The following is a 20,074-nucleotide window of genomic DNA, read 5'->3' as shown; positions in this document are numbered from 1 at the left end:
TGGTACAGCCACTATGGAGAACAGTATGGAGGTTCCTTAAAAAACTATGAATAGAACTACCATATGACCCAGCATAGAACTACCATATGACCCAGCAATCCCACTACTGGGCATATACCCTGAGAAAATCATAATTCAAAAAGAGTCATGTAAGGCTTCCCTGGTGGCGCAGTGGTTGAGAGTCCGCCTGCCGATGCAGGGGACACGGGTTCGTGCCCCGGTCCGGGAAGATCCCACATGCCGCGGAGCAGCTGGGCCCGTGAGCCATGGCCGCTGAGCCTGCGCGTCCCGAGCCTGTGCTCCGCAACCGGAGAGGCCACAGCAGTGAGAGGCCCGCGTACCGCAAAAAAAAAAAAAAAAAAAAAGTCATGTACCAAAATGTTCATTGCAGCTCTATTTACAATAGCCAGGAGATGGAAGCAACCTAAGTGTCCATGATCGGATGAATGGATAAAGAAAATGTGGCACATATATACAATGGAATATTACTCAGCCATAAAAAGAAACGAAATCGAGCTATTCGTAGTGAGGTGGATAGAACTAGAGTCTGTCATACAGAGTGAAGTAAGTCAGAAAGAGAAAAACAAATACTGTATGCTAACACATATATGTGGAATCTAGCTGTCTATTTTACATTTGGTAGTATATATAAGTCCATGCCACTCTTTCACTTCGTCCCAGCTTACCCTTCCCCCTCCCCATGTCCTCAAGTCCATTCTCTACGTCTGCATCTTTTTTTTTTAAATTAATTAATTAAATTATGGCTGTGTTGGTTCTTTGTTGCTGCTCACAGGCTTCCTCTAGTTGCAGTGAGCGGGGGCTACCCTTCGTTGCGGTGCAAGGGCTTCTCATCGCAGTGGCTTCTCTTGTTGCGGAGCACCAGCTCTAGGCACGCAGGCTTCAGTAGTTGTGGCTCACGGGCTTCAGTAGTTGTGGCTCACGGGCTCTAGAGCACAGGCTCAGTAGTTGTGGCACACGGGCTTAGTTGCTCCGTGGCATGTGGGATCTTCCTGGACCAGGGCTCGAACCTGTGTCCCCTGCATTGGCAGGCAGATTCTTAACCACTGTGCCACTAGGGAAGTCCCTATGTCTGCATCTTTATTCCTGTCCTGCCACTAGGTTCTTCAGAACCTTTTTTTTTTTTTTAAGATTCCATATATATGTGTTAGCATACAGTATTTGTTTTTCTCTTTCTGACTTACTTCACTCTGTATGACAGACTCTAGGTCCATCTACCTCACTACAAAAAACTCAATTTCGTTTCTTTTTATGGCTGAGTAATATTCCATTGTATATATGTGCCACATCTTCTTTATCCATTCATCTGTCGATGGACACTTAGGTTGCTTCCATGTCTTGGCTATTGTAAATAGAGCTGCAATGAACATTCCCACCCCCTCTTTAGAGGTCTGAGGGAGAAAGGTGAAGGGCAAATCGGGGGTGGGTAGATTTCTGGAGTTTGTTCTAGGATGAGCTCTCAAACTTCCTGTCCCATCTCAGGGCAGCTTAGTGACAGAAGGGAGGGGTTCTGAGCAATGCCTAATGGAAAGGAGCCAACCTGGGTGCAAGTCAGCCTGTCTGTCCGGCGCCTGGCTTGGTGTCATCCCAGAGCTGCTTTCCTCCCTCCCTCCCTCCCCTCTGATTCTTGGCACCCACACTTTCACTTTTTTTCTTTCCCTCATCTTCTGTTTTATGTTTTGGCCACAGAGGATGCAGATTTAAATCAAAAGTCCAAAGTTTAGATCATTCTGAAGAGATGCTGGGAGTGGTCTTGCCTTGCCATGTGTTTTATTAGGCTGCTCCCTGCCCTTTCCAGCATGGTCTAAAAGGCTCTGTGCAGCTGGGAAGAGTGATGGGGCTGCCAGGGTGCTGCCCAGAGACCCAGGCCTTCCTGATGACATTGCATTATGGAAAAACTGTAGTAACACTCTGCTTTTGAGCTTCCTCTTCAATCACACAGGGGACTCCAGAGGGAGAGAGGTGGGGCTGGCTGACTGTCTCCCAGGCTGCCCCTGTCCCTGCACCCCAGCCGGTGTGTGTGGGGGGGTCAGGAGCAGCTGCTTCTCCCCATCACCTGTCTTGAGGACCGAGTCAGAGGTCCCGTGGGACAGATGAGGAAACTGAGGTTGGGGAGAGGCTAAGCCAATCTGCCAGCACTCTGGGCACACTCATTGTGTGAGGACACAGCCTGGGGGAGGATCTGGGTCAGAACTCCCAGTTCTGGCGCTAACAGTCCCCTGCTAACCCCACACGCCCCCCACTTGCTCTTTATGTCTCTGTTTCTCCCCCCATAAGTCAGGTATCAATTTGACGTGAGGTTTATGGAGGAAGGTTACAGTAGAGACACGCTAGGTTCTCATCAAACCCATTTCCTCATCTTGCGCACACAATTAAAGTAATCTCAGCCCCCCGACTCCATCTGGGTAGGGCCACAGGATGGGGTGTGAGGGCTGCCTTCTCCATGCTGTCTAAATTTCAGGACTGTGGTTGAAGATGGTGGTGTCACAGGATGGAAGGATCCTGGATCCCTGGATGGCTGTGTGGAGCAGAGACTCTCTGCCAACCCAAGTGGATCGAAATGTGAAGCCACTGATACTTGGAGATTGTCTGAAAATAGTTATCCTCCTCTGACTACTGCCTATGTGTTTCTCAGTTCAAAAAAGAAGAGAGCTCCCCAGTCTGGGGAAGAAAGGCTCTTGCAGTGTTCCAGGTGAGAGCTGGCAGTAGAGGCGGAAGGTTCAGAGGCCCTTTCTTTTTTTTTTTTTTTTTTGCAGTACGCGGGCCTCTCACCGCTGTGGCCTCTCCCGCTGCGGAGCACAGGCTCCAGTCGTGCAGGCTCAGCGGCCATGGCTCACGGGCCTAGCCGCTCCGTGGCATGCGGGATCCTCCCAGACAGAGGCACGAACCCATGTCCCCTGCATCGGCAGGCAGACTCCCAACCACTGCGCCACCAGGGAAGCCCCCAGAGGCCCTTTCTAACTCTCACATTCTGGGGTTTCCCCATTTCCATCTTAATCTCCCTTGGTGCCCCGTACATCATCCTTCTGTGGTCAACACAGGCCACTCGCTGTGCCCTGAGCAGAATGCTTGATTCCCCGTTCCTGTGGTTGTTGATCCTTTTCCTGGAACACCCGCCCTTCTTGATCACCTTTCAGACCTGCCTCCCTTTCAAGGCTCAGCTTCACCTCTGTGGTCACCCCATGTGGCAGGGAGTCCTCACTGCCTCTGCTCTCCTGTGTGGCACTCTGCACTGCTAAGCAAACGGCCCCCATCCCCTGTTGAAGCACCCGTGACATTTTCACATGAGGGTCTTTACTCTCTCATTAAGTCATAAGGTTCTTAAGGATAACATCACAATCCTCACACTTCCTGGTTTCCTATAAGGCCCTGGCACCGTGCGTCAAGCACCAGGCACTCGGAAAATATCTTTTGTGTGGATGAATGGAGGGAAGGAAGGACAGATGAATGAAATCGCGAACAAATGAATGAGATACTTGGCCAGATTTCCAAGGGTCTCCACCATCTGGGCTCACTCCATCTTTCTGCTCACTTCTACTCCCAGCCACAAAACCCCCACCCTGACTGGGCTGGTCTGTCGACAGACTCACGAGCCTGCTGGATTTTTCCCTCCTTCCACTCCCCACCCCTCACCAATGCCCCAGCCCCTTCCCACTCCTGTCACCTTTCATGGCCCAGATGAAGTCTCACCTCCTCCAAGTTTCCGTGATGACTCAGCTCTCCGCAAACCTGTTCAACTTTATTACAGGATTGATCACCTGTACCATGTGGATTAATCCGCTGTATCATTAGGTATGTACTGTGTGGTTTGTGTCAGTTCATTTGTGTTTTTCTTGCCTCCTCAACTAGAATCTAAGCTCCCAAGAGCTGGATCATCCATAGCACTTAGCAAAGAGAACAGCAGGGAACAGCTGAGCAGGACAGGGCTGTGCTTACAGATTGCTGGGTACCTGGGGCTCCCTCACCCTTTTGCCATTTTTCAGTAAACTCAGATTGGAGAGCAAACACATACACACCCATCACTTTCTCTTCTCTCTGAATCTTTCTGTTCTTCTCCCTCTACCCAGATTTGCAATACTTGGGTGGACTCATTCAGCCAAGTTGCTGAATCTGCAAAGCCTCACACAAGCTTCCAGACCACAGTTGCCCCTCTGAGTCCAGGAGTCTAGGAAGAACAGTCTAAAACGGTAGCCAACTTTGTCCCTTGCAGCAAACTGCACTATTGTTGGTGATATCTTCAGGAGGAGGAGAGAATCATTTGGACTGAACCTCAGAAGATTTGCAGAGGAGGGAAAAGGCTGCCCATGAAGGGCACCGTGGGGTAAAGGGGTAGCGGGTCATCACATCGGCAGGAAGATGGAGCCAGCCACGGAGAGCAGTTGCAGCATGGTTAGCCACATGGGTGGCCAGTCCGAAAAGACTTAGATTCCAGCTGACATTCCCCTCAGCCTCAGGCAGCTCCCACAGTACAAAAGGCAGAGAATGGGGACAGAAATCAGAAGCTCAGCCAGGGAGCTTTGGACTTGGTTGATGTGGTACCAGGTTCTCAAGCAAGGAAGTGACCCAGAAAAAGCAGTATATCGGGCTCCCTTTCATCATTAGCAAATCTTTTGTTTTCGGCTGACTTCCTTTTGCCACTCAGCGTGCTTTGACTCAATTCTCCACCATGGACGCAGGGCATGCAAATCACTCACATCTTTACCTCGGCCAAACATGAGTAGGCAAGTCACCTTGCTTGGAAATCCATATAATGTAAACTAAAATTAAACAAAAGTTTTTATTGTGCAGGCACTCTTTCCTCCTATTGGTGTGGATTTTTTTTTTTTTTGGTGCGAATTTTTGAAAGTTGATGATAATTAGCTATGAGAATACAAAAATGGTTTCATTTTGCACTGTATAAGGTTCACGTGAAAGGACCACTTATTTCTCAGGTATGGTGCCCGCCTTGTGATACACGCAGCTATTTTATTAGCCACCATTTCTCACCCAGGTTCCCCGAAGGATTACAAGGAAATCGGTGAAGTGTTCTTGCTGTGTATACTTTAATCACCCGTAAATTGGAATTACCATACAGTATGATGATCAGAATCAACAAACAGATAACAAATTTATTGCCCTAATTGGGTAATGTATCTCAGTGCGAGACTCGAGGGCATCATAATAGGTTTCCACGCTGCAGAAGAAGGAATTAATTAGAACTGTTTGCTCTCAGTTCCGTATTTACACTTGTCCACCCGTCTCATAAACATTGCCTGGTTTCCTGGGTCCTCCAGGCTCCTCTCTTCTGACTCCCCCACCCCACCCCCTAAATAAATAAATAGAACTGGAGAGTAGAAGTTCACATCTTCCTTATGTGCAGTTCACCCTCACCGGAAGCTGCATTTCATGGTCAGAATCTGACAAAATCATCACTTCCCATAGGACCCGCCTCTCCACGGGCCAAAATGGGGAAGCTGGGGTCTTGGTTTGCCAGTACTGTGTCTGGGATTGTCCTTGTCCATTCAGAACCTGGGGACAAAGCTGGTGAGATGGGCAGATCTGTCCCAGTTCACCCTGCCCCACCAACAGTGCCTCTGAGGAAGGTAAGAGACATTCGTTAGCTCTGTCTGCCCTGGGAGCCAGCAGCCCATGTGAGCAGAAAAACGATAACTAGGGAACTCATTCTTCCAGGCTTCCTCAAGTAAGGTTTTTTTTTTCTTTTTTTTTTGCCTTACAGCTTGTGAGACTGCAGCATGACAACAAGAAAGCATCTTTAAATGCAAATACTCCAGAATCTCACTGTAATGCTGGCCTGTATCTCCTCTGCACCCCACCCTTTACTCCAGAAAGGCGCCATTTCATCCTGCTGTGCAGCCTGCGACGACCGGCATGAGTGCAAGATGCCAGGGTACGCGAATCACCTCCAGAGCTGGTTTCCTTAGCAGCCGTTAGTATAGCCTGCCATGTATAGAGATGGCTTTTGAATGTAGATATAATTATTACAGACACATCTCAGGGGTGTGTAGACTACCCTAGCTACCAACAGGCCCCTTTGGAGAGCTATCCTCCAGAAAAATCTGGATGGACCCAACAAGTCTCATTCTCCTTCTTGAATATCCTGCAAGATCTGGATGAGGTTTTCCAGGCCAAAGATATAGCCTGGATCCGGTCCATCGTAGGTGGTGTGTTCATTCCAGGAGCCTTTGTATGTTGTGTGAGCAAAGTCGATCATCCGGATGTCAACTTTGACGACATTGCTGCCGTGGGGCATCTGCAGAGTCTCCTGCCCATCGTAGATGATGAGGAGAGAGCTGGAGTAGAACCGGTATGAACTCTGGCTCCTAATGACTGAGAGGAGGGCCCGGAGCTGGCGCTGGATGGGCTCTAGCAGCTCCATCCGGAGCCGGGTCCCATCGTGTAGGAACTGATAAAGCGCTTGCCTGAAGCCCTCCACTGAGAGTTTTCTTCCATAGTACTTGTCTTTGAAGAGAAAGTGCTTCTTATCGGTTTGATAAACCTTACATTAAAAAGAAGATAGAAAATGTGAAGAATTGCAAACTTAAAAAAAAAAATCACATCTGCTACAGGGGCAGCATCACAAACTACCTAATATATAAACAGATTTCTAGAGATGCAGGGCAAGAATGGCTGCAATGACTGGCAGGATGATCTTTCATCAAGCACCAGTGTAACTTTTACATTTTAAAATGCTTTCTGTGCAAGCCTTTAATAGGAATCCAAGGTCTAAAGATCCTTCATCCTATGAAGGTGACCCTCCGCCCACCAGGAAAAGGTTTGGATCTCCTTTCTTGTGAATTTCCAATGTCAACCTCCAAACCATGATTTGAACCCTGGCTTCTGGCCCTCTTTAAATATTAGCAAACCCAAGCAAGAAAGCTTTAGTGGGAATCTGAAATCACAGCCAATGGCCTTGGAAAGCCAAGTAGATTAAAATTTCCCCCAACAAAGTTTATGAAGTCCTTTCTCTGCAGATTCTAAGAAAACCGTAATGGCTCTGGGGGTAGAGTGGGGTGAATTGTTTAGAGATGAAAAGACAGGCTAGATCAGGTGTGGATGGAGTTTTCAGGCAGCCAGTGAGGTTGAGGGGAGCCTGGATGGAGCAGGGAAGGTTCGCAGCAGCTCTGTGGGGTTGGTGGCTCCTCTCTTTAGCATCAGCCCTTCTCCCCTCCCCTGTCATGTCTTGGCCACCAGAAGGGAGCAGATGGAGGAGAGATGCCGAGTGGGGAGACAGTGGCAGCCGCTCCCATTTCATTCAGATGACAGAGGCGGGCAGAGGCTGAACGGAGGTCAGTGGCTGGCATGGCCAGAGGGTGAGTTGGCACACCTCTGCCTGGCACACCTGGGAAGGGCTGCCCGTACCTGATCAAGACAGTTTCTCAGGTCTTCCCTGCCTTCAGATTACATGATATGTTTACAGAAAACAGGAATTGAAAAAAAAAAATCAGAAAGATACCATCGACTTGGTGTTGCCTTTGGAGGGCTGGAGATCAGCTGTTACAATTAGCCTTCCTAAGCACAAGACAGGCATCTCTTTGTAAATAAATCAGATCAATTTCAGAAGGTTTGAGGTCCAGAGAGAGATTCCATGTACTCCACAAATTGTCACACTCCATTCTCTTGAGGACTGTATTCCAAGCCTTCCTAGGGACATCTGTGCCACACATTTATAGACTCAACTTCCAGCTTCAAGGGGTGGCAGTTTCAATTAAGGAAAGCTATAACGATTACCATCAAATCCGTGTCTGGTTTTGCTTTAGTAGATAGACTCTAAGAGTGAGCCGCTGGAGGAAGTTTATTTCCTCCTGTTCTCCTGCAGCCTTGGCTATAAGCCACATCAGAACAGCAAAAATGAAGTGTGGAGTCGGGGCAATAAAAAATTAACCATTCCTTTGCTGGGCTTTGCAGGTTACGACCTTCCCACTTTGTTAACGAGAAGAGGTAGCAAGAAGCAGCAGAAAAAGCAGAGAAAGAACAGGAAATGGCCAGTAACGATTCAAAGAGCAGATTGCCTGCCAGCATCTGAGAAGGAGAGGGTTCAGCTTCATGGTTCAAGAGAACGAGGAACCAACGGGGCACGCAGAGAAGCTTTCTCTCAGTTCTCTCCCAGACCTGCTCGCACACTGTCATCAAAGGTCTGCTCTCAACATGGGCAGGACCAACGTGGTCACATGGAAAGTTCCAACTGCCAGAGATCCTGAGATGAGTTTAAAAATGGTGGTTTTTAAAATTTTATTGACGTACAGTTGATTTACAATGTTGTGTTAATTTCTTCTGTACAGCAAAGGGATTCAGTTATATACATTCTTTTCCATTATTGTTTATCACAGGATATTGAATATAGTTCCCTGTGCTCTACAGTAGGACCTTGTTGTTTATCCATCCCATGTATAATAGTTTGCATCTGCTCATCCCAAACTCCCAATATATCCCCCCCCCCCCCCCCACTTGGCAACCACAGTGTGTTCTCTATGTGAGTCTGTTTCTGTTTCATAGAAGTTCATTTGTGTCATATTTTAGATTCCACATATAAGTGATATCATATGGTATTTGTCTTTCTCTGTCTGACTTATTTCACTTAGTATGATCATCTCTAGATCCATCCGTGTTGCTGCAAATGGCATTCTTATGGCTGAGGAGTATTCCACTGTATATATATACATCTTCTTTATCCACTCATCTGTCGATGGACATTTAGGTTCTTTCCATGTCTTGGCTATTGTGAAAAGTGCTGCTACGCACATAGGGGGTGCATGTATCTTTTTGAATTACAGTTTTGTCCAGATATATGCCCAGGAGTGGGATTGCTGGATCATATAGCAATTCTAATTTTTTTTTTCATATGGCAATTCTATTTTCCGTTTTTTGAGGAACCTCCACACTGTTTTCCATAGTGGCTGCACCAATTTACATTCCCCCCAAATGGTGGGGTTTTGATATCACTATCCTGAAAGGCGCTCTTTAAAAAACCCAGTGTGTCCTAGGCCAGGATACACGTTTTCTTGGTGAAAGAGGTGCTTGGCTGCCGTCTCTGTTGCTCCCACAAAATGAAGGGTCCTGCGGGGGGCAGCAGCATCTGGATGGGAGACATCCTTGCCCCTAGTGGACATGCCAGGGTGCCCAGCCCCGCAGTTGTCCCCCACCTACCTGCATGCCGCAGATGCGCACGCCCAGGCAGGCCGAGGTGCTCCGTGCACACTTCCTCATGTGGCGGGCCTTCTTCTCCTCCGACGCATCGTCCCCGTGCTGCCGGGTCCCCATCTTCAGGTCTAAGATGCAGGGATGCTTGTACTGTGACACGACGTTTTCCAGCAGCAGGAACCCTGGTCATGCTACTTTAAGGAAGGCTTCTGAGGACATAAAGGCCACTGCCCCACAGGAGGCGGTTAGCAGGCCTCTGAAGCTGGCTGGAGATTCCCTCCTCTGAGCCCCATCCCTTCACTCCCATTTCTTTCATTACAGACCAGCCTGTCAGTCGCTGTGAAGAATTCAAGGTATTAACTTTGCAGGCTGCTTTCATAAGTCCATTTATTTAGGGGGAGTTGACGAGGATGTGAGCTTTTTTTCCTTTTCCTTTTTGCTCTGAGGTTGTAATTTAAATTCAGGAGTGAAATCCCTGGCAGGCCATGCCCAATTTACATGTTATGGCAGAAAATCATAAGGCTAAAACCTCGAGTCACTGAATGGGCCAATACCTTTTGGGGAGAAGTGGGTTGATATTAGCTTCAGAGATGAGTTGCAGGAATCTTAATTTCAGCGGAGTAGTTATCCTGCAAAAGCTTATTAGGGATGAGGGCTGCAGGTGTGTCTTAGTAAATACAGAGAAACCAGCCACCGGTGTGTGGGAAGGAGCCCAGAGGTGACAAAAGGGGGGCATTTCAAGCCTGAATTTGCTCACTGAGTTTGTGGGAGGTGTAAAAGGGAGGATGGGTGCAGGGACCCACCCTCCCTTTGAGCCCGCACCCCTACCCCCACCCAGCGTGGCAGTCATCTTTCCTATCTGCCCACAGAGGCCCCAGCCCTGTCCATCCCCACTGCCCAGGTGGCAGAGACACAGTCAGTGGCCCAAACAGGGTTACTCTGTTCAGCTTTTCCCGCAGTCCTCCTTCCCCAGCCTCTGGCTTTTCTTTTGGAGAGATCTGCTTTCTCCCAGGTCCCAGGTGGGAGGGCTTGTGCCTCCCACTCTCTCTCACATCAGGCTGTCTCTCCCTACCCACACCTCCCTTGGCCCTGCCCCGAAACGTCTGTCTATCACTCCCTTCACCGCCCCGCGCCCCTGACAGCACCGTGCGCAGTGGTGGCTGGGCGGGCGGGCGGGTCATGGGCAAGGATACGGTGCCTCTTGTTCTCAGGGTACTCAGCGCACAGGCGGCTCAGGTGGGCCTGGTGGCAGTGCAGGCCCCACGGGTTAAAGCTTCTCCTCTCTGTCTGGTTCCCGTTCACATCCTCCACCAGGGAGGGGACTTGGGCCTTGAGGTGGAGCTCGGGCCTCAGGAGTGCTGTGGCTGGGCTGCGGGCGGGGGGAGCACATGACAGTCAGGGCCCCTGTGACTGGCTGGGCTCTCCTGGCTGGACCCTGATGTGGACTCTCCCTGGCTACTCTCAGGATGCCTGCAGGACCTCGGAGTGCCCTGCCGGCCCCGCTCAGGCCCCGGGGCACCAGATCAGGCCACGCTGCAGGCCTCGAAGGGGTCTCTCTAAAGTCCAGAATAACTCACCGGAGCACTGAGGCGGTTTAAATTCACTTGTAAATGACCTGGGTCATTACCTCCCTTTGGAGGCAACACAGTATAGAGGTGGCGACCCTGCCTGGAATCAGAAGGCTGGAGGTTAGGCTGTTACTGTGGCTTCAGATGCCATGGGGGGGAAGAATCATAGGTCCTGGGTCCACCCTCTCCTGCCCTCTGCATCTCGGCTTCCCCGTCTGTAACATGGAGATAATATGCACCGCTTCCTGACGCCAAGCCGGGAGGCTTAATTAGATCCTTGGGGAAGGGAGGTACTTTCATTGTATTAGCTCCCTTTTGTTTCCCATAAGAGTTTAAAAAATCCCCAGGGATCCTTTTCATCTGAGAAAGGTCAGCTGATCTGAGAACTGTCCAAGGACCCTGGGCTCCCGCCTGAGTCTCCAGGGCCCCACGGAGCGCTGCAGTTGACCTCTCTCCTCTCCAGGCTTGACAGCTACAGAAGGTGATTTTAGAGAGGCATTAGCCACACTTTTCCTTTATGTCAACTCTTCTGGGGTTTCTGCTCTGCACATTTTCCCCCTCCAGAGACACCTCATGGTCTCAGTGAAACAGGTATTTAATGAAACAAATATACACTGAATGTCTGCTCTGTATAGGACTCGGCGTGTGCATCCACTTGCGAGATGAAATGAATTGAAATCCTCCCTCTAGAAGTGGCACCAAAGAAAATGCATTCCTTTTTTTTTTTGGTCACGTGGCTTATTCTAGACAGAGGCTTCATCTGAATTTCTCCTTTTCTCGGCTCTGGCCCTAATGGGGAGCCATCAGCCTGGGCACAGGTGGGAGCAGTGCTGGTGCCTGCTAGGGACGTGCGGCCCGGGTTCTGTCATCCTGCCAAGTGGCCCTCACCTCTCCTTGAGTGAGTGTGCCAGCTGGGTGTGCTGCCACTGGGGGAGGGGGAGGGCACCACCGCTGCTGGTGGTCTGCTGGAGGGTCTGCCATATGGCCACGGCCGCCGACTCCGTGGAGACCTGGAAGGGCCCCCGGATCTCCTTCAGTGGGTTGGCAACCAGGCTGAGATGGCCTCGGCTGTCTTTCCGGAGGTGCACGGTGATGGTGCCTGCAGAAGGGGAGGGATGGAGAAACCAGATGACATTTACGGAGTGGATGCAGTGTGATGTCCTTTTGAACTATAGTTTAATGGCAGTGGTCAACTGCCCCCCTTCCCCAGCTCGTCTCTCAAGGAAGAGCTACGGGGACTGGCCTCAACCCGATCCTGTTCCAGAATGAGCCCAGAGCTGCGGAGCCTGCAGAAAATGGCCTCGTATGGATGCTGGCAAAGCTTCTGCTTCGTCACCTCTCCCTGCCCCTTCATGCTTGAAACAAAGCAGCTGTGTACATTTTGTCCTCATATCTCCACTCCTCCGTGCGCGAGCACACCACCCAGGCACCCCGCAGCACCCCACCGGGGCCCAACCTGGGGGCATCCGAGCTGGTCCTCTGCAAAGAGGGCCCCCGCCTCTGAGTGGCAGTGAGGGAAGCCGGGGGCTCCTCTCATCCCTGCCCCTTGTCCTCTGCCTCTTTCGACACCCTGGTTCTCCCCTCTGTTAACCTGTATCTGAGCAGCTTCTTCCAGGAAGCCTTCCTCTAACAGCCTCCTGGTGCTCGGGTTGCCCCTTCTTTCATCCTCCCCCCATCCCTGGCTTTCACACTGACGTTCGCCATTGCCTACGGTTAGACGCACAGCACGTGAAGATTATGGACAGAATGTGGTTCTTTGATAGAAAACAGAAGGCGTGTGAGATTTCTCCAATGGTACCTCCTAACCACCGGTGTTTGTAATCCAGGCATGACATCCTACTCCAGTCGCTGGCTGTGATAGCGAAGGATGTGAGGACACCCACTGAACCCATGCGCTAGCCGAGCTTCTCCTTTAGGACATTGACCAGGTCAGGTCATTGGCTCTGGCCTGTACGTTAATGGCTCTCTGGTGTTCTTTGGACTTCTCGCTCTGGTGGCAGGGTCCAGCCCTCCCTCTGTGGGTGCCCAGCCTCGCCAGAGTTCTGGTGAAGGTGGAAGATACACATGGTCGTGGCCCGGGAGACGGCCACACGAATGTTTTTGAGAGAACCGGCTCTCTAGAGTCCTTTGCTCCCTGTTCTTCCTGCAGCTGATGCCGTGAGGACCCTCTCTTTGCTCCTTCTTCTACCAACCCATTCTCCATCCATCTTGTGCCTGGGGGCTGACTCTGGCATGCAGCAATGGCTCTTTTTTTTTTTTTTTTTTTCGGTACGCTGTCCTCTCACTGTTGTGGCCTCTCCCGTTGCGGAGCACAGGCTCCAGACGCGCAGGCTCAGCGGCCATGGTTCACGGGCCCAGCCGCTCCACGGCATGTGGGAACTTCCCGGACCGGGGCACGAACCCGTGTCCCCTGCATCGGCAGGCGGACTCTCAACCACTGCGCCACCAGGGGAGCCTGCACCAATGGCTCTTTTGCCTGACAGTTGGGCCAATGAGGGACACTGGCTGGAGATGGGGGGAGGGGAGGAGAAAGGTTGGGGCTTTATCCCACTTGTTCCCTCCCTGCTGCGGCGTGGCTCTGCCGTGGCTGTGTTTCTCTGCAGCCTCCCTCTTGCTCAACTCCACCACGCCCTCACCTTGGCCCTTCAGGCCTGGGATTGGTTACAGTCTTCCAGTCGTGCCGCTCCCTGGTTGCTTCACCATCCCCAGTTGTTCCCCCCCTATTCTTTTTGGCAGTGCTGCATGGCATGTGGGATCTTAGTTCCCCAACCAGGGACCGAACCCATGCCCCCTGCAGTGGAAGCATGGAGTCCTAATTCCTGGACTGCCAGGGAAGTCTCCCCAGTTGTTCCCTTAATCCTGTGTGCAATTCTGTGAATAGTCCCTTGAAAAATTCTCTTTATTTAACTCCCTTGGCATGTACTGCTCATTTTCCGCTGGGACCCTGACAGATGGGAGGGTTGTCTGTGGTCACATCCTCCCAGGTGTTGCTTTCCTCCCCTGGCCACTTGGTCACCTTCTCAGCGTTTAAGTGGTCATTTCTGCTGAACCAGCAGCCAAGGCAGCTGATTTCCCCTCGTGCGGCCCTGGCCGGCCCTCCTGGGCTGCTCAGAGCAGACACTCATTTTCAGGGCTGCTCTATAATTCAGCGAGGCACGCTCCAGGCCCATCTGTGCCTAGCTCAGTGGTCTCCCTGGGCCAGGCCTGTCATCTCAGGTTCCCAGTGCCCTAATTCTGCAGCCTGAGCGTGACCTTCGGTTCCCTCCAGTTCCTTAAAAAACTCTGCTCTTCCTTAGCTCATCCCAGGCCCCAGTGTCCCGTGAAGTAATCATGATAGTAACCATAACAGAGCATTCTGTAGTTTACCTGGACAGTAGCCTGCATCCCTAGACCAAGCCCACCAGGGCTGTCCTGCTCATGAGAGCAGGGGGCTGATGGCAGGTCAGGGACACAAGTACGGTAGTAATAACCACTGCCTGGTCTTTTACACCTACTGTGTGCCAGCATTATGTGCATTTTGTTGATCACTAAGCCTGCAAGGCACTTGACTGTGGTCACTGAGGCTCAGAGAGATTGATAACTCACCCGAGGTCACACAGCTGGTAAGGGATGGAGGCCACGCCAGCCGTGAATGTGGGAGACGGAACAGGCTGTCGCACTGAGCCTGGGACTTAATCGGGAGACTCCTGTGTCATCACGCTATGTTTACCTGTGTGTGGACGAGGCACACTCCTGCTGTGTCCCCAGTCACATTTGTTCTGGTCATTCTGTTCCACAGGAGCGAACGGAGAGGCTACGATGCCACCACCTCGTGAGAGTGCCGAGGGCCGGAAGCGCCAAGAAGCCCAAGGATACGGTGTTACATTTCCAGCCTAGACTTCTTGGCGGGAGGGTCACTGTGCTTGTTCCGGGGAGGAGGACTGGCCTGGGAACCACCCCCAGGCCCCAGAGCCTACCCTCCAGGTGTGAGAAGAGGGGGAGCTGGCTGGCCTCTGTGCTTGCCTTGGGTGTCCATGGGGACTTGGCGGCCCACGGGCTCCCAACACTCTGCTGTCCTTGCCTGGCCAGGAGAGTGGGGGACCCCGGCCCTGTCTGCCTGCTCACCAGCCCCCCAAGCACCTGGGCAGACACGAGTGCTCACTGCCTTGGCTGACGTGCCCAGAGCATCTCAGCAATTTCGATTTGGCTGAGTAGCTTCCGTGAGTATTCTGTCATGTACTTATTTTTAAGCTCATGAGAACATTTATTTGCCGCCGTCTGTAATATGAATCTGGCTCATCCACTACCAACTTGACCTAGGAGCATGTCCTCACTCACCCAAAGCCGATGGGCAGACTGGGAGGCAGACGGACACAGCCTCAAGACGCTGTCATGCCCAAGGAACCCAGCAAAGGGTCCAAGATGAGCTCCTGGCACAGGGAAGCTGCCCTTGGGAGCGACGTGCCTGCCCAGCAGTCCACTGCCGTCACCGTGCAGGGAGTGAGAAGGAAGAGGGTGGGCCCTGGGGCATGCGGCGGCCACGTCAGGAACAGCCTCTCTTTCTGGGTTGTTCCCACCAGCAAGAAAAGGGAGACCCCTGTGGCAGCCTTGTGGGTGTTCGAGTTCCCCTGACCTGAGGTCACTAGCTGAGTGACCCTGGGCAAGTCACATCCCCTCCCACGTTGGGCTGGGTGACCCCTGAGCACTGGCATCTGAGGAGTTGTCTCTTCAGTGATAGTCACTGGTGGAGCCGGCCTGGGGGGCTGAGAGCCCACACTTGGGAGCCATACTTGAATTCTGGCTCTGCCTCACTAGCTGTGTGGCCTGAGGCAAGTTGGGTAACCTCTCTGTGCCTCAGTTTGCTAACCTGTGAAATGGGGATGATAGAAACACCTTCCTCAGAGGACTGTTGTCAGGATTCAACGAGTCAGTCATGGAAACTGCTTCCAGTGTGTCTGGCACTGAGTGAACACTAAGGGTTGGCCGATATTACTTTTCTTTTCTGGTGAAACAAGATGCCCGCACAGCCTGAGGTCCTCCGAGGGACCCTTTCCCATCCCAAACCTGACTTCAGCTCCCTGACCCTGGCGTCTGAGGGCTTGAGGGTCCCAGTTCTGGGCCCTTTCTAGTGTCTCCTCAGACGTACGCTTCCTTGGGTGGTGCCTGGATGCTGGCACCACGTGGACCGTGTTCGGGCAGGTGAGGGAATCAGCGTTTCTGCATCATCGAAACCTCCTGTTTGGGTGTCACGCCAGCCCATGGGCTCTGCCTCACTCTCACCCTCAGTCAGGCTGTTTGGTCTCACCTGAGAGATGTCCTGTGGTTCCCTGACCCAACCCCTCCCGACTTGTTTGCAAACATCATCTCCTGAATGAAGCCCCAAGGCAAAGACTGATGCATGAACTGATGACTCAAATTAATCTATCAAGTTAGCAGGGCCCAAGGCGGGTGGTACCAGGATGGGCCCAACCTGAGAGGGAAGCAGGGCAGAGGAGGGGTCTGGAGAGTCAACAGTGCCCAAGACTCCCCAGAGTGGTGCGGTCCTAACCCACCTGCGCCCGCCCGCCGCCCCCCCGCCAAATGGAGGATGGCTTGTGCAGACAGGGAACGGGGAGGGCACCAGGATGTGGTCCTGGAAACCCACCGGCCTCTTTCACTTCCCCGCTCTGCCTGGGGCTGCCCTGGCAGCCTGTCTCAGCTCCAGAGCTGTGTCAAACCAGCGTGAAATGCTGCGGGCAGGAGGCCACCCCACCCGAGATCCTGCCGCCCCTTTGCTGGCTTGAGTTCAGTTGTGAAGGGCCAGATGTTAGCTCCAGTGGGTGCTCAGACAAGATGGGCAGTGAACCACAGCTGATGGGCAACACCGGCCTGCGGACCCAGAGGGCCCTCGGGGAGGCCTGCAAAGGCTGTACACCAGCCATCCACCCCTGTCTCTCATTTGTCTTATCTCAGACTCTCAGAGGTGCTGGCAGCCCATGACTGAAGCAATGCCCAGGGCTCAAGGCCTTGGGCCCCTCTCAGTGGGTCTGAATCTGGAGCATACTGAATACAGATTCCTAGGCCCTGACCCTAGAGATTCTGATTCAGAGGTCTTGAATGGGGCCTGGGAGCCTGCGTTTAAACACACACACACACACACACACACACACACACACACACACACACACACACACACACACACACACACCAGCAATTCTGGTAAAGTTGGTTGATCCTGCATCCCACTTTGAGAAACACCGATGAAGACAGGCCCCATCCTTCCCAGTTATCCACATCACTGAAATGCAGGTAAGTTTTTAACTGACTTATTAGAGGTTTAAAATCCTCTAAAGGAGGTCTTTTCTCTGAGTATGTATCCCTTTGTGGGCCCGCGGCTGGCAGAGTCCTGCCCTGAGCCCTGTGAACCGCTTTTACCGAAGGCTGGATGTGAACAAAACAGCCTGCCCCGCGGATGCTGGCAGCCCACAGAGTGCCCCTGTCCGGAGGTCAGCAAACAGCAGCCCTCCCCCCCCCACCCCCGCCTTCTCTCCCCAGAACCTACTCTGTGCTCAGATCCAGAACACATACTGCTCCGTGCACTGTTTCCCCAGCTACACCGCGGAAATGCCCCGGCTTTGCCCTTGGATGAGGGTGGGAATTCTGGTTTCCCAAACACACTGTGAACCAGCCCCTCCATAACCTGTCTCAGACCCGAGGCTCCTGCCATGCACCTGGGTCACCTGAGGGAGGTGAAGGAGGTCTCCACCTGTCCTGTGTTTACCAACCACAGTCACAGGACCCAGCCATGGCACTCCCAAAGCACAGACCAGGATGCCCCATCGGGGCGGGGTGGGGCTGGGCAATCACTTTATCCCATTCTCAATTCCTCGAAGCCTGATGGCTTGAGCTAACTTGTAGGACGCCAAATGGCATAACACTCCAGGCCTGGAGGCTCAAAGAGTTTAGAGAAACTGGGGCTGTGAAGGCCAGCTGGGCTGTGGAGAGGGGCAGGTCTCCATGGCAACACTTCAACACACCACCGTGCTTGAGGAGGTGGCAGGTGTGTGCGCCCGCTCCGTGCTGGCCCCATGCGGGGATACTGAGCACAGGGGACTGCCCAGACACTCACCTTTGTACTGCGGAGTGAAGCGCTTCATGGCCAGTGGCAGGGACTCGTAGAACCTCTGCTCCTGGGAGATGAGGGGCTTACACACCGTATACTCATCATACTTCAGTACGCTCAGGTGACCTCCGACCTGGTGCAGGAAGGGCTCCAGTGGCACGCCAGGGGTGTCCATGCTGTCCTGCACCACCATGCTTCAGCGTGGGAAGGGGGCAACTCGCAAATCCACAAGAGGAGGGAGGGCTTGAGGTCGAGGTAGCAGCTCCCGGACAGAAGGCGGGGCTGTCAGCAGTCCTCAACTTTCTCCTTCTTGGCCTTTATCGCTGTCATAGCACAGGTGTCTTCCTGGCTGAGGGCTCTTGGTGGGGTTCCCTGGAAAGCAGAGGAGGAGGGGAAAAGATGTGAGGGAGGTGGTGTGCTGGTGGGGGCAGCACTTGAAGTCGCCAGCCACGACCCCCAGGTAGTTAAGCAAGACTGTAAATAGGCATCGATTTCTTCTGGAATAATCTGTTACAAGCAACTGGTAACAGTTACTGCCTCTGGGGAGCAGGGCTGAGATGGAGACTTTTCACTAAATACCATTTTGTGCCTTTTGAATTTTAATATTAAAACGTTCAAAAAACAATACCTAAAACTGTAAGCTTTCAGAGTGCAGTGAGTGTGTCTGAACTTCTCATGTCCCGTCGTCTGCCTTTCTTTGGGAACTTTGATCCCAACCCAACGAGAAGAGAGCAGAGTCCCTGCTGGTGGGGACTTACCATCCTGCAGGGGCTGGAGGGGTACAGGAATGCTTCATTTTGATATTGCATATACATCTGCTGTGCACCATCATGACTCCACAACATTATTGCTATGTGACCTGGGGAAGTTACTAAACCTCTCTGGGCCTCAGTTTCCCCATCTGTAGAACAGGATAATTATGATACCCATCTCGTGGACTTAGGGTTCAGAACTGAGATATAAGCCCATGAAAAGGTTAGCCCAGTGCCCGGAGCTAAGTGCTCAATAAATGTGATTTATCATGATTATTTCTAGCATTACTGCCATGGTGGTCATATTTTCCTACCGGTACTGGGAGGGCCGGTTTTATCACTGCTGCTTGCAAATGAGGAAAGCAAGGCCTTTGATGGCTTGCTGGGGCCCACCTCAGGCCAGGAGCACAGGCAGAATTTAAGCGGGGGATCCTCGTCTTGTCCCCCACCACGTGTGCATCCTTCACCCTCCCTAAGAGCGGGCCTGCCGGACCTCAGGCAAATGCTGGAACACTGGGCTGGAAACATGGCCCCTAAAGACATCCTGACTTTGTCTCAGGAGAGTGCCAAAGAGACACTGCTAGGGGAGGCTCTTATGGTCGTATTCATCCTGTTCGAGAGGACATTCCCGCAGCGGTGCCTCTCACCACGGAGTTATTAATACTCTCTCCTCTGCTGGACTCCCGGCCGGCCAAGGATGCAACTAGGCTAGGCAGTGCTGGGCGTGATTAACCCTCTGTTGACCTTCATTCCAGACCATGGGCATGGCTGGCTGGCTCCACACACAGCAGTACCTGTCAACTGCTTCAGGACTCCAGCTCAGAGAAGCTCCCACCAGCCACCTGGACCTCCAGCACCAGGCGGAGTTGAAAGCCTCAGCCCGGCCCGACACTCCCCTCCAGGGCGCCGCTCCTGAATTGACTACTATTTGGCAGGCCATAGAGCTCCCCTTTAGGAAGGGAAAGGGGGTGGCTTCTGCCTGGTGTGTGCATTTGCTTTGCCGGATGCGTGGCTGAAGCATGACCGGGGAGGCTGTGGGTGCTGGGGCGAGGCCTTGGGGCGAGGAGGACTGGGGCCTGTTGGCGAGGGGCTCCCCCCAGCCCTGCTCTGAGTCCACCCAGAGGTGAGCCCTGCTTGGGATCTGCCCCCAGGAGCTGAGGAAATAAGTTGGGAGGCATCTAGATACAAGGAAAATCGGGAATCAGCCCTAGGATGAGTTGATACCTTCAGTCTGGTTATCAGACAAGACATCACAGTTCCTTGGCAAACCCAATCCTCCTTGCAAACTTGGCCGAAGCAGGAAGGAGGAAGGAAGAGAAAAACCAAGGCAGCCCGACACCTCTGCTCTGGCCGGGCTCACTTGTGTGTCAGCCTTTGCCAGCTCACCTGTCCCCGGGTAAGGGGGGAAGAGGCGCTTCTGGTAAGCAGAGGGACAGCCAGGTTGTAAAGCTCATTTATAGCCACTCCTGGAAGGAGCCGAGGCCCCATGCACCACGCTGTCTTCCCAGCGCCTGGGG

The 20,074-nt window shown here is 52.5% G+C and overlaps 1 protein-coding gene across 1 annotated transcript; it reads right to left on the bottom strand.

Annotated features, from left to right (window-relative positions):
* Positions 1-6,094: 6,094 nt before the first annotated feature.
* IP6K3 (inositol hexakisphosphate kinase 3) lies at positions 6,095-17,998 on the bottom strand. Its single transcript, XM_029242143.1, has 5 exons — positions 17,812-17,998; positions 11,613-11,823; positions 10,350-10,525; positions 9,163-9,338; positions 6,095-6,514 (listed from the first exon to the last, which is right to left on the bottom strand). Exons 1-5 carry the CDS (start codon positions 17,996-17,998, stop codon positions 6,095-6,097), a joined length of 1,170 nt encoding a protein of 389 aa, XP_029097976.1.
* Positions 17,999-20,074: the final 2,076 nt, after the last annotated feature.

Source organism: Monodon monoceros, unplaced genomic scaffold (assembly GCF_005190385.1).
Source record: "Monodon monoceros isolate NGI ecotype Baffin Bay Population unplaced genomic scaffold, NGI_Narwhal_1 Super_Scaffold_3, whole genome shotgun sequence".
NCBI lineage: Eukaryota > Metazoa > Chordata > Mammalia > Artiodactyla > Monodontidae > Monodon > Monodon monoceros.
The sequence above is the reverse complement of the archived record's forward strand: the minus strand, read 5'-3'. Positions and strand labels throughout refer to the sequence as shown.

Excerpts from the sequence above, each read along its gene's own strand:
- IP6K3 (XM_029242143.1), bottom strand. The coding sequence starts at position 17,998 with ATGGTGGTGCAGGACAGCATGGACACCCCTGGCGTGCCACTGGAGCCC. Across the intron at positions 11,824-17,811 it reads CTTCACTCCGCAGTACAAAG|GCACCATCACCGTGCACCTC; the intron begins GTGAGTGTCTGG and ends CCCCTTCTGCAG. Across the intron at positions 6,515-9,162 it reads TGCGCATCTGCGGCATGCAG|GTTTATCAAACCGATAAGAA; the intron begins GTAGGTGGGGGA and ends TTTTAATGTAAG.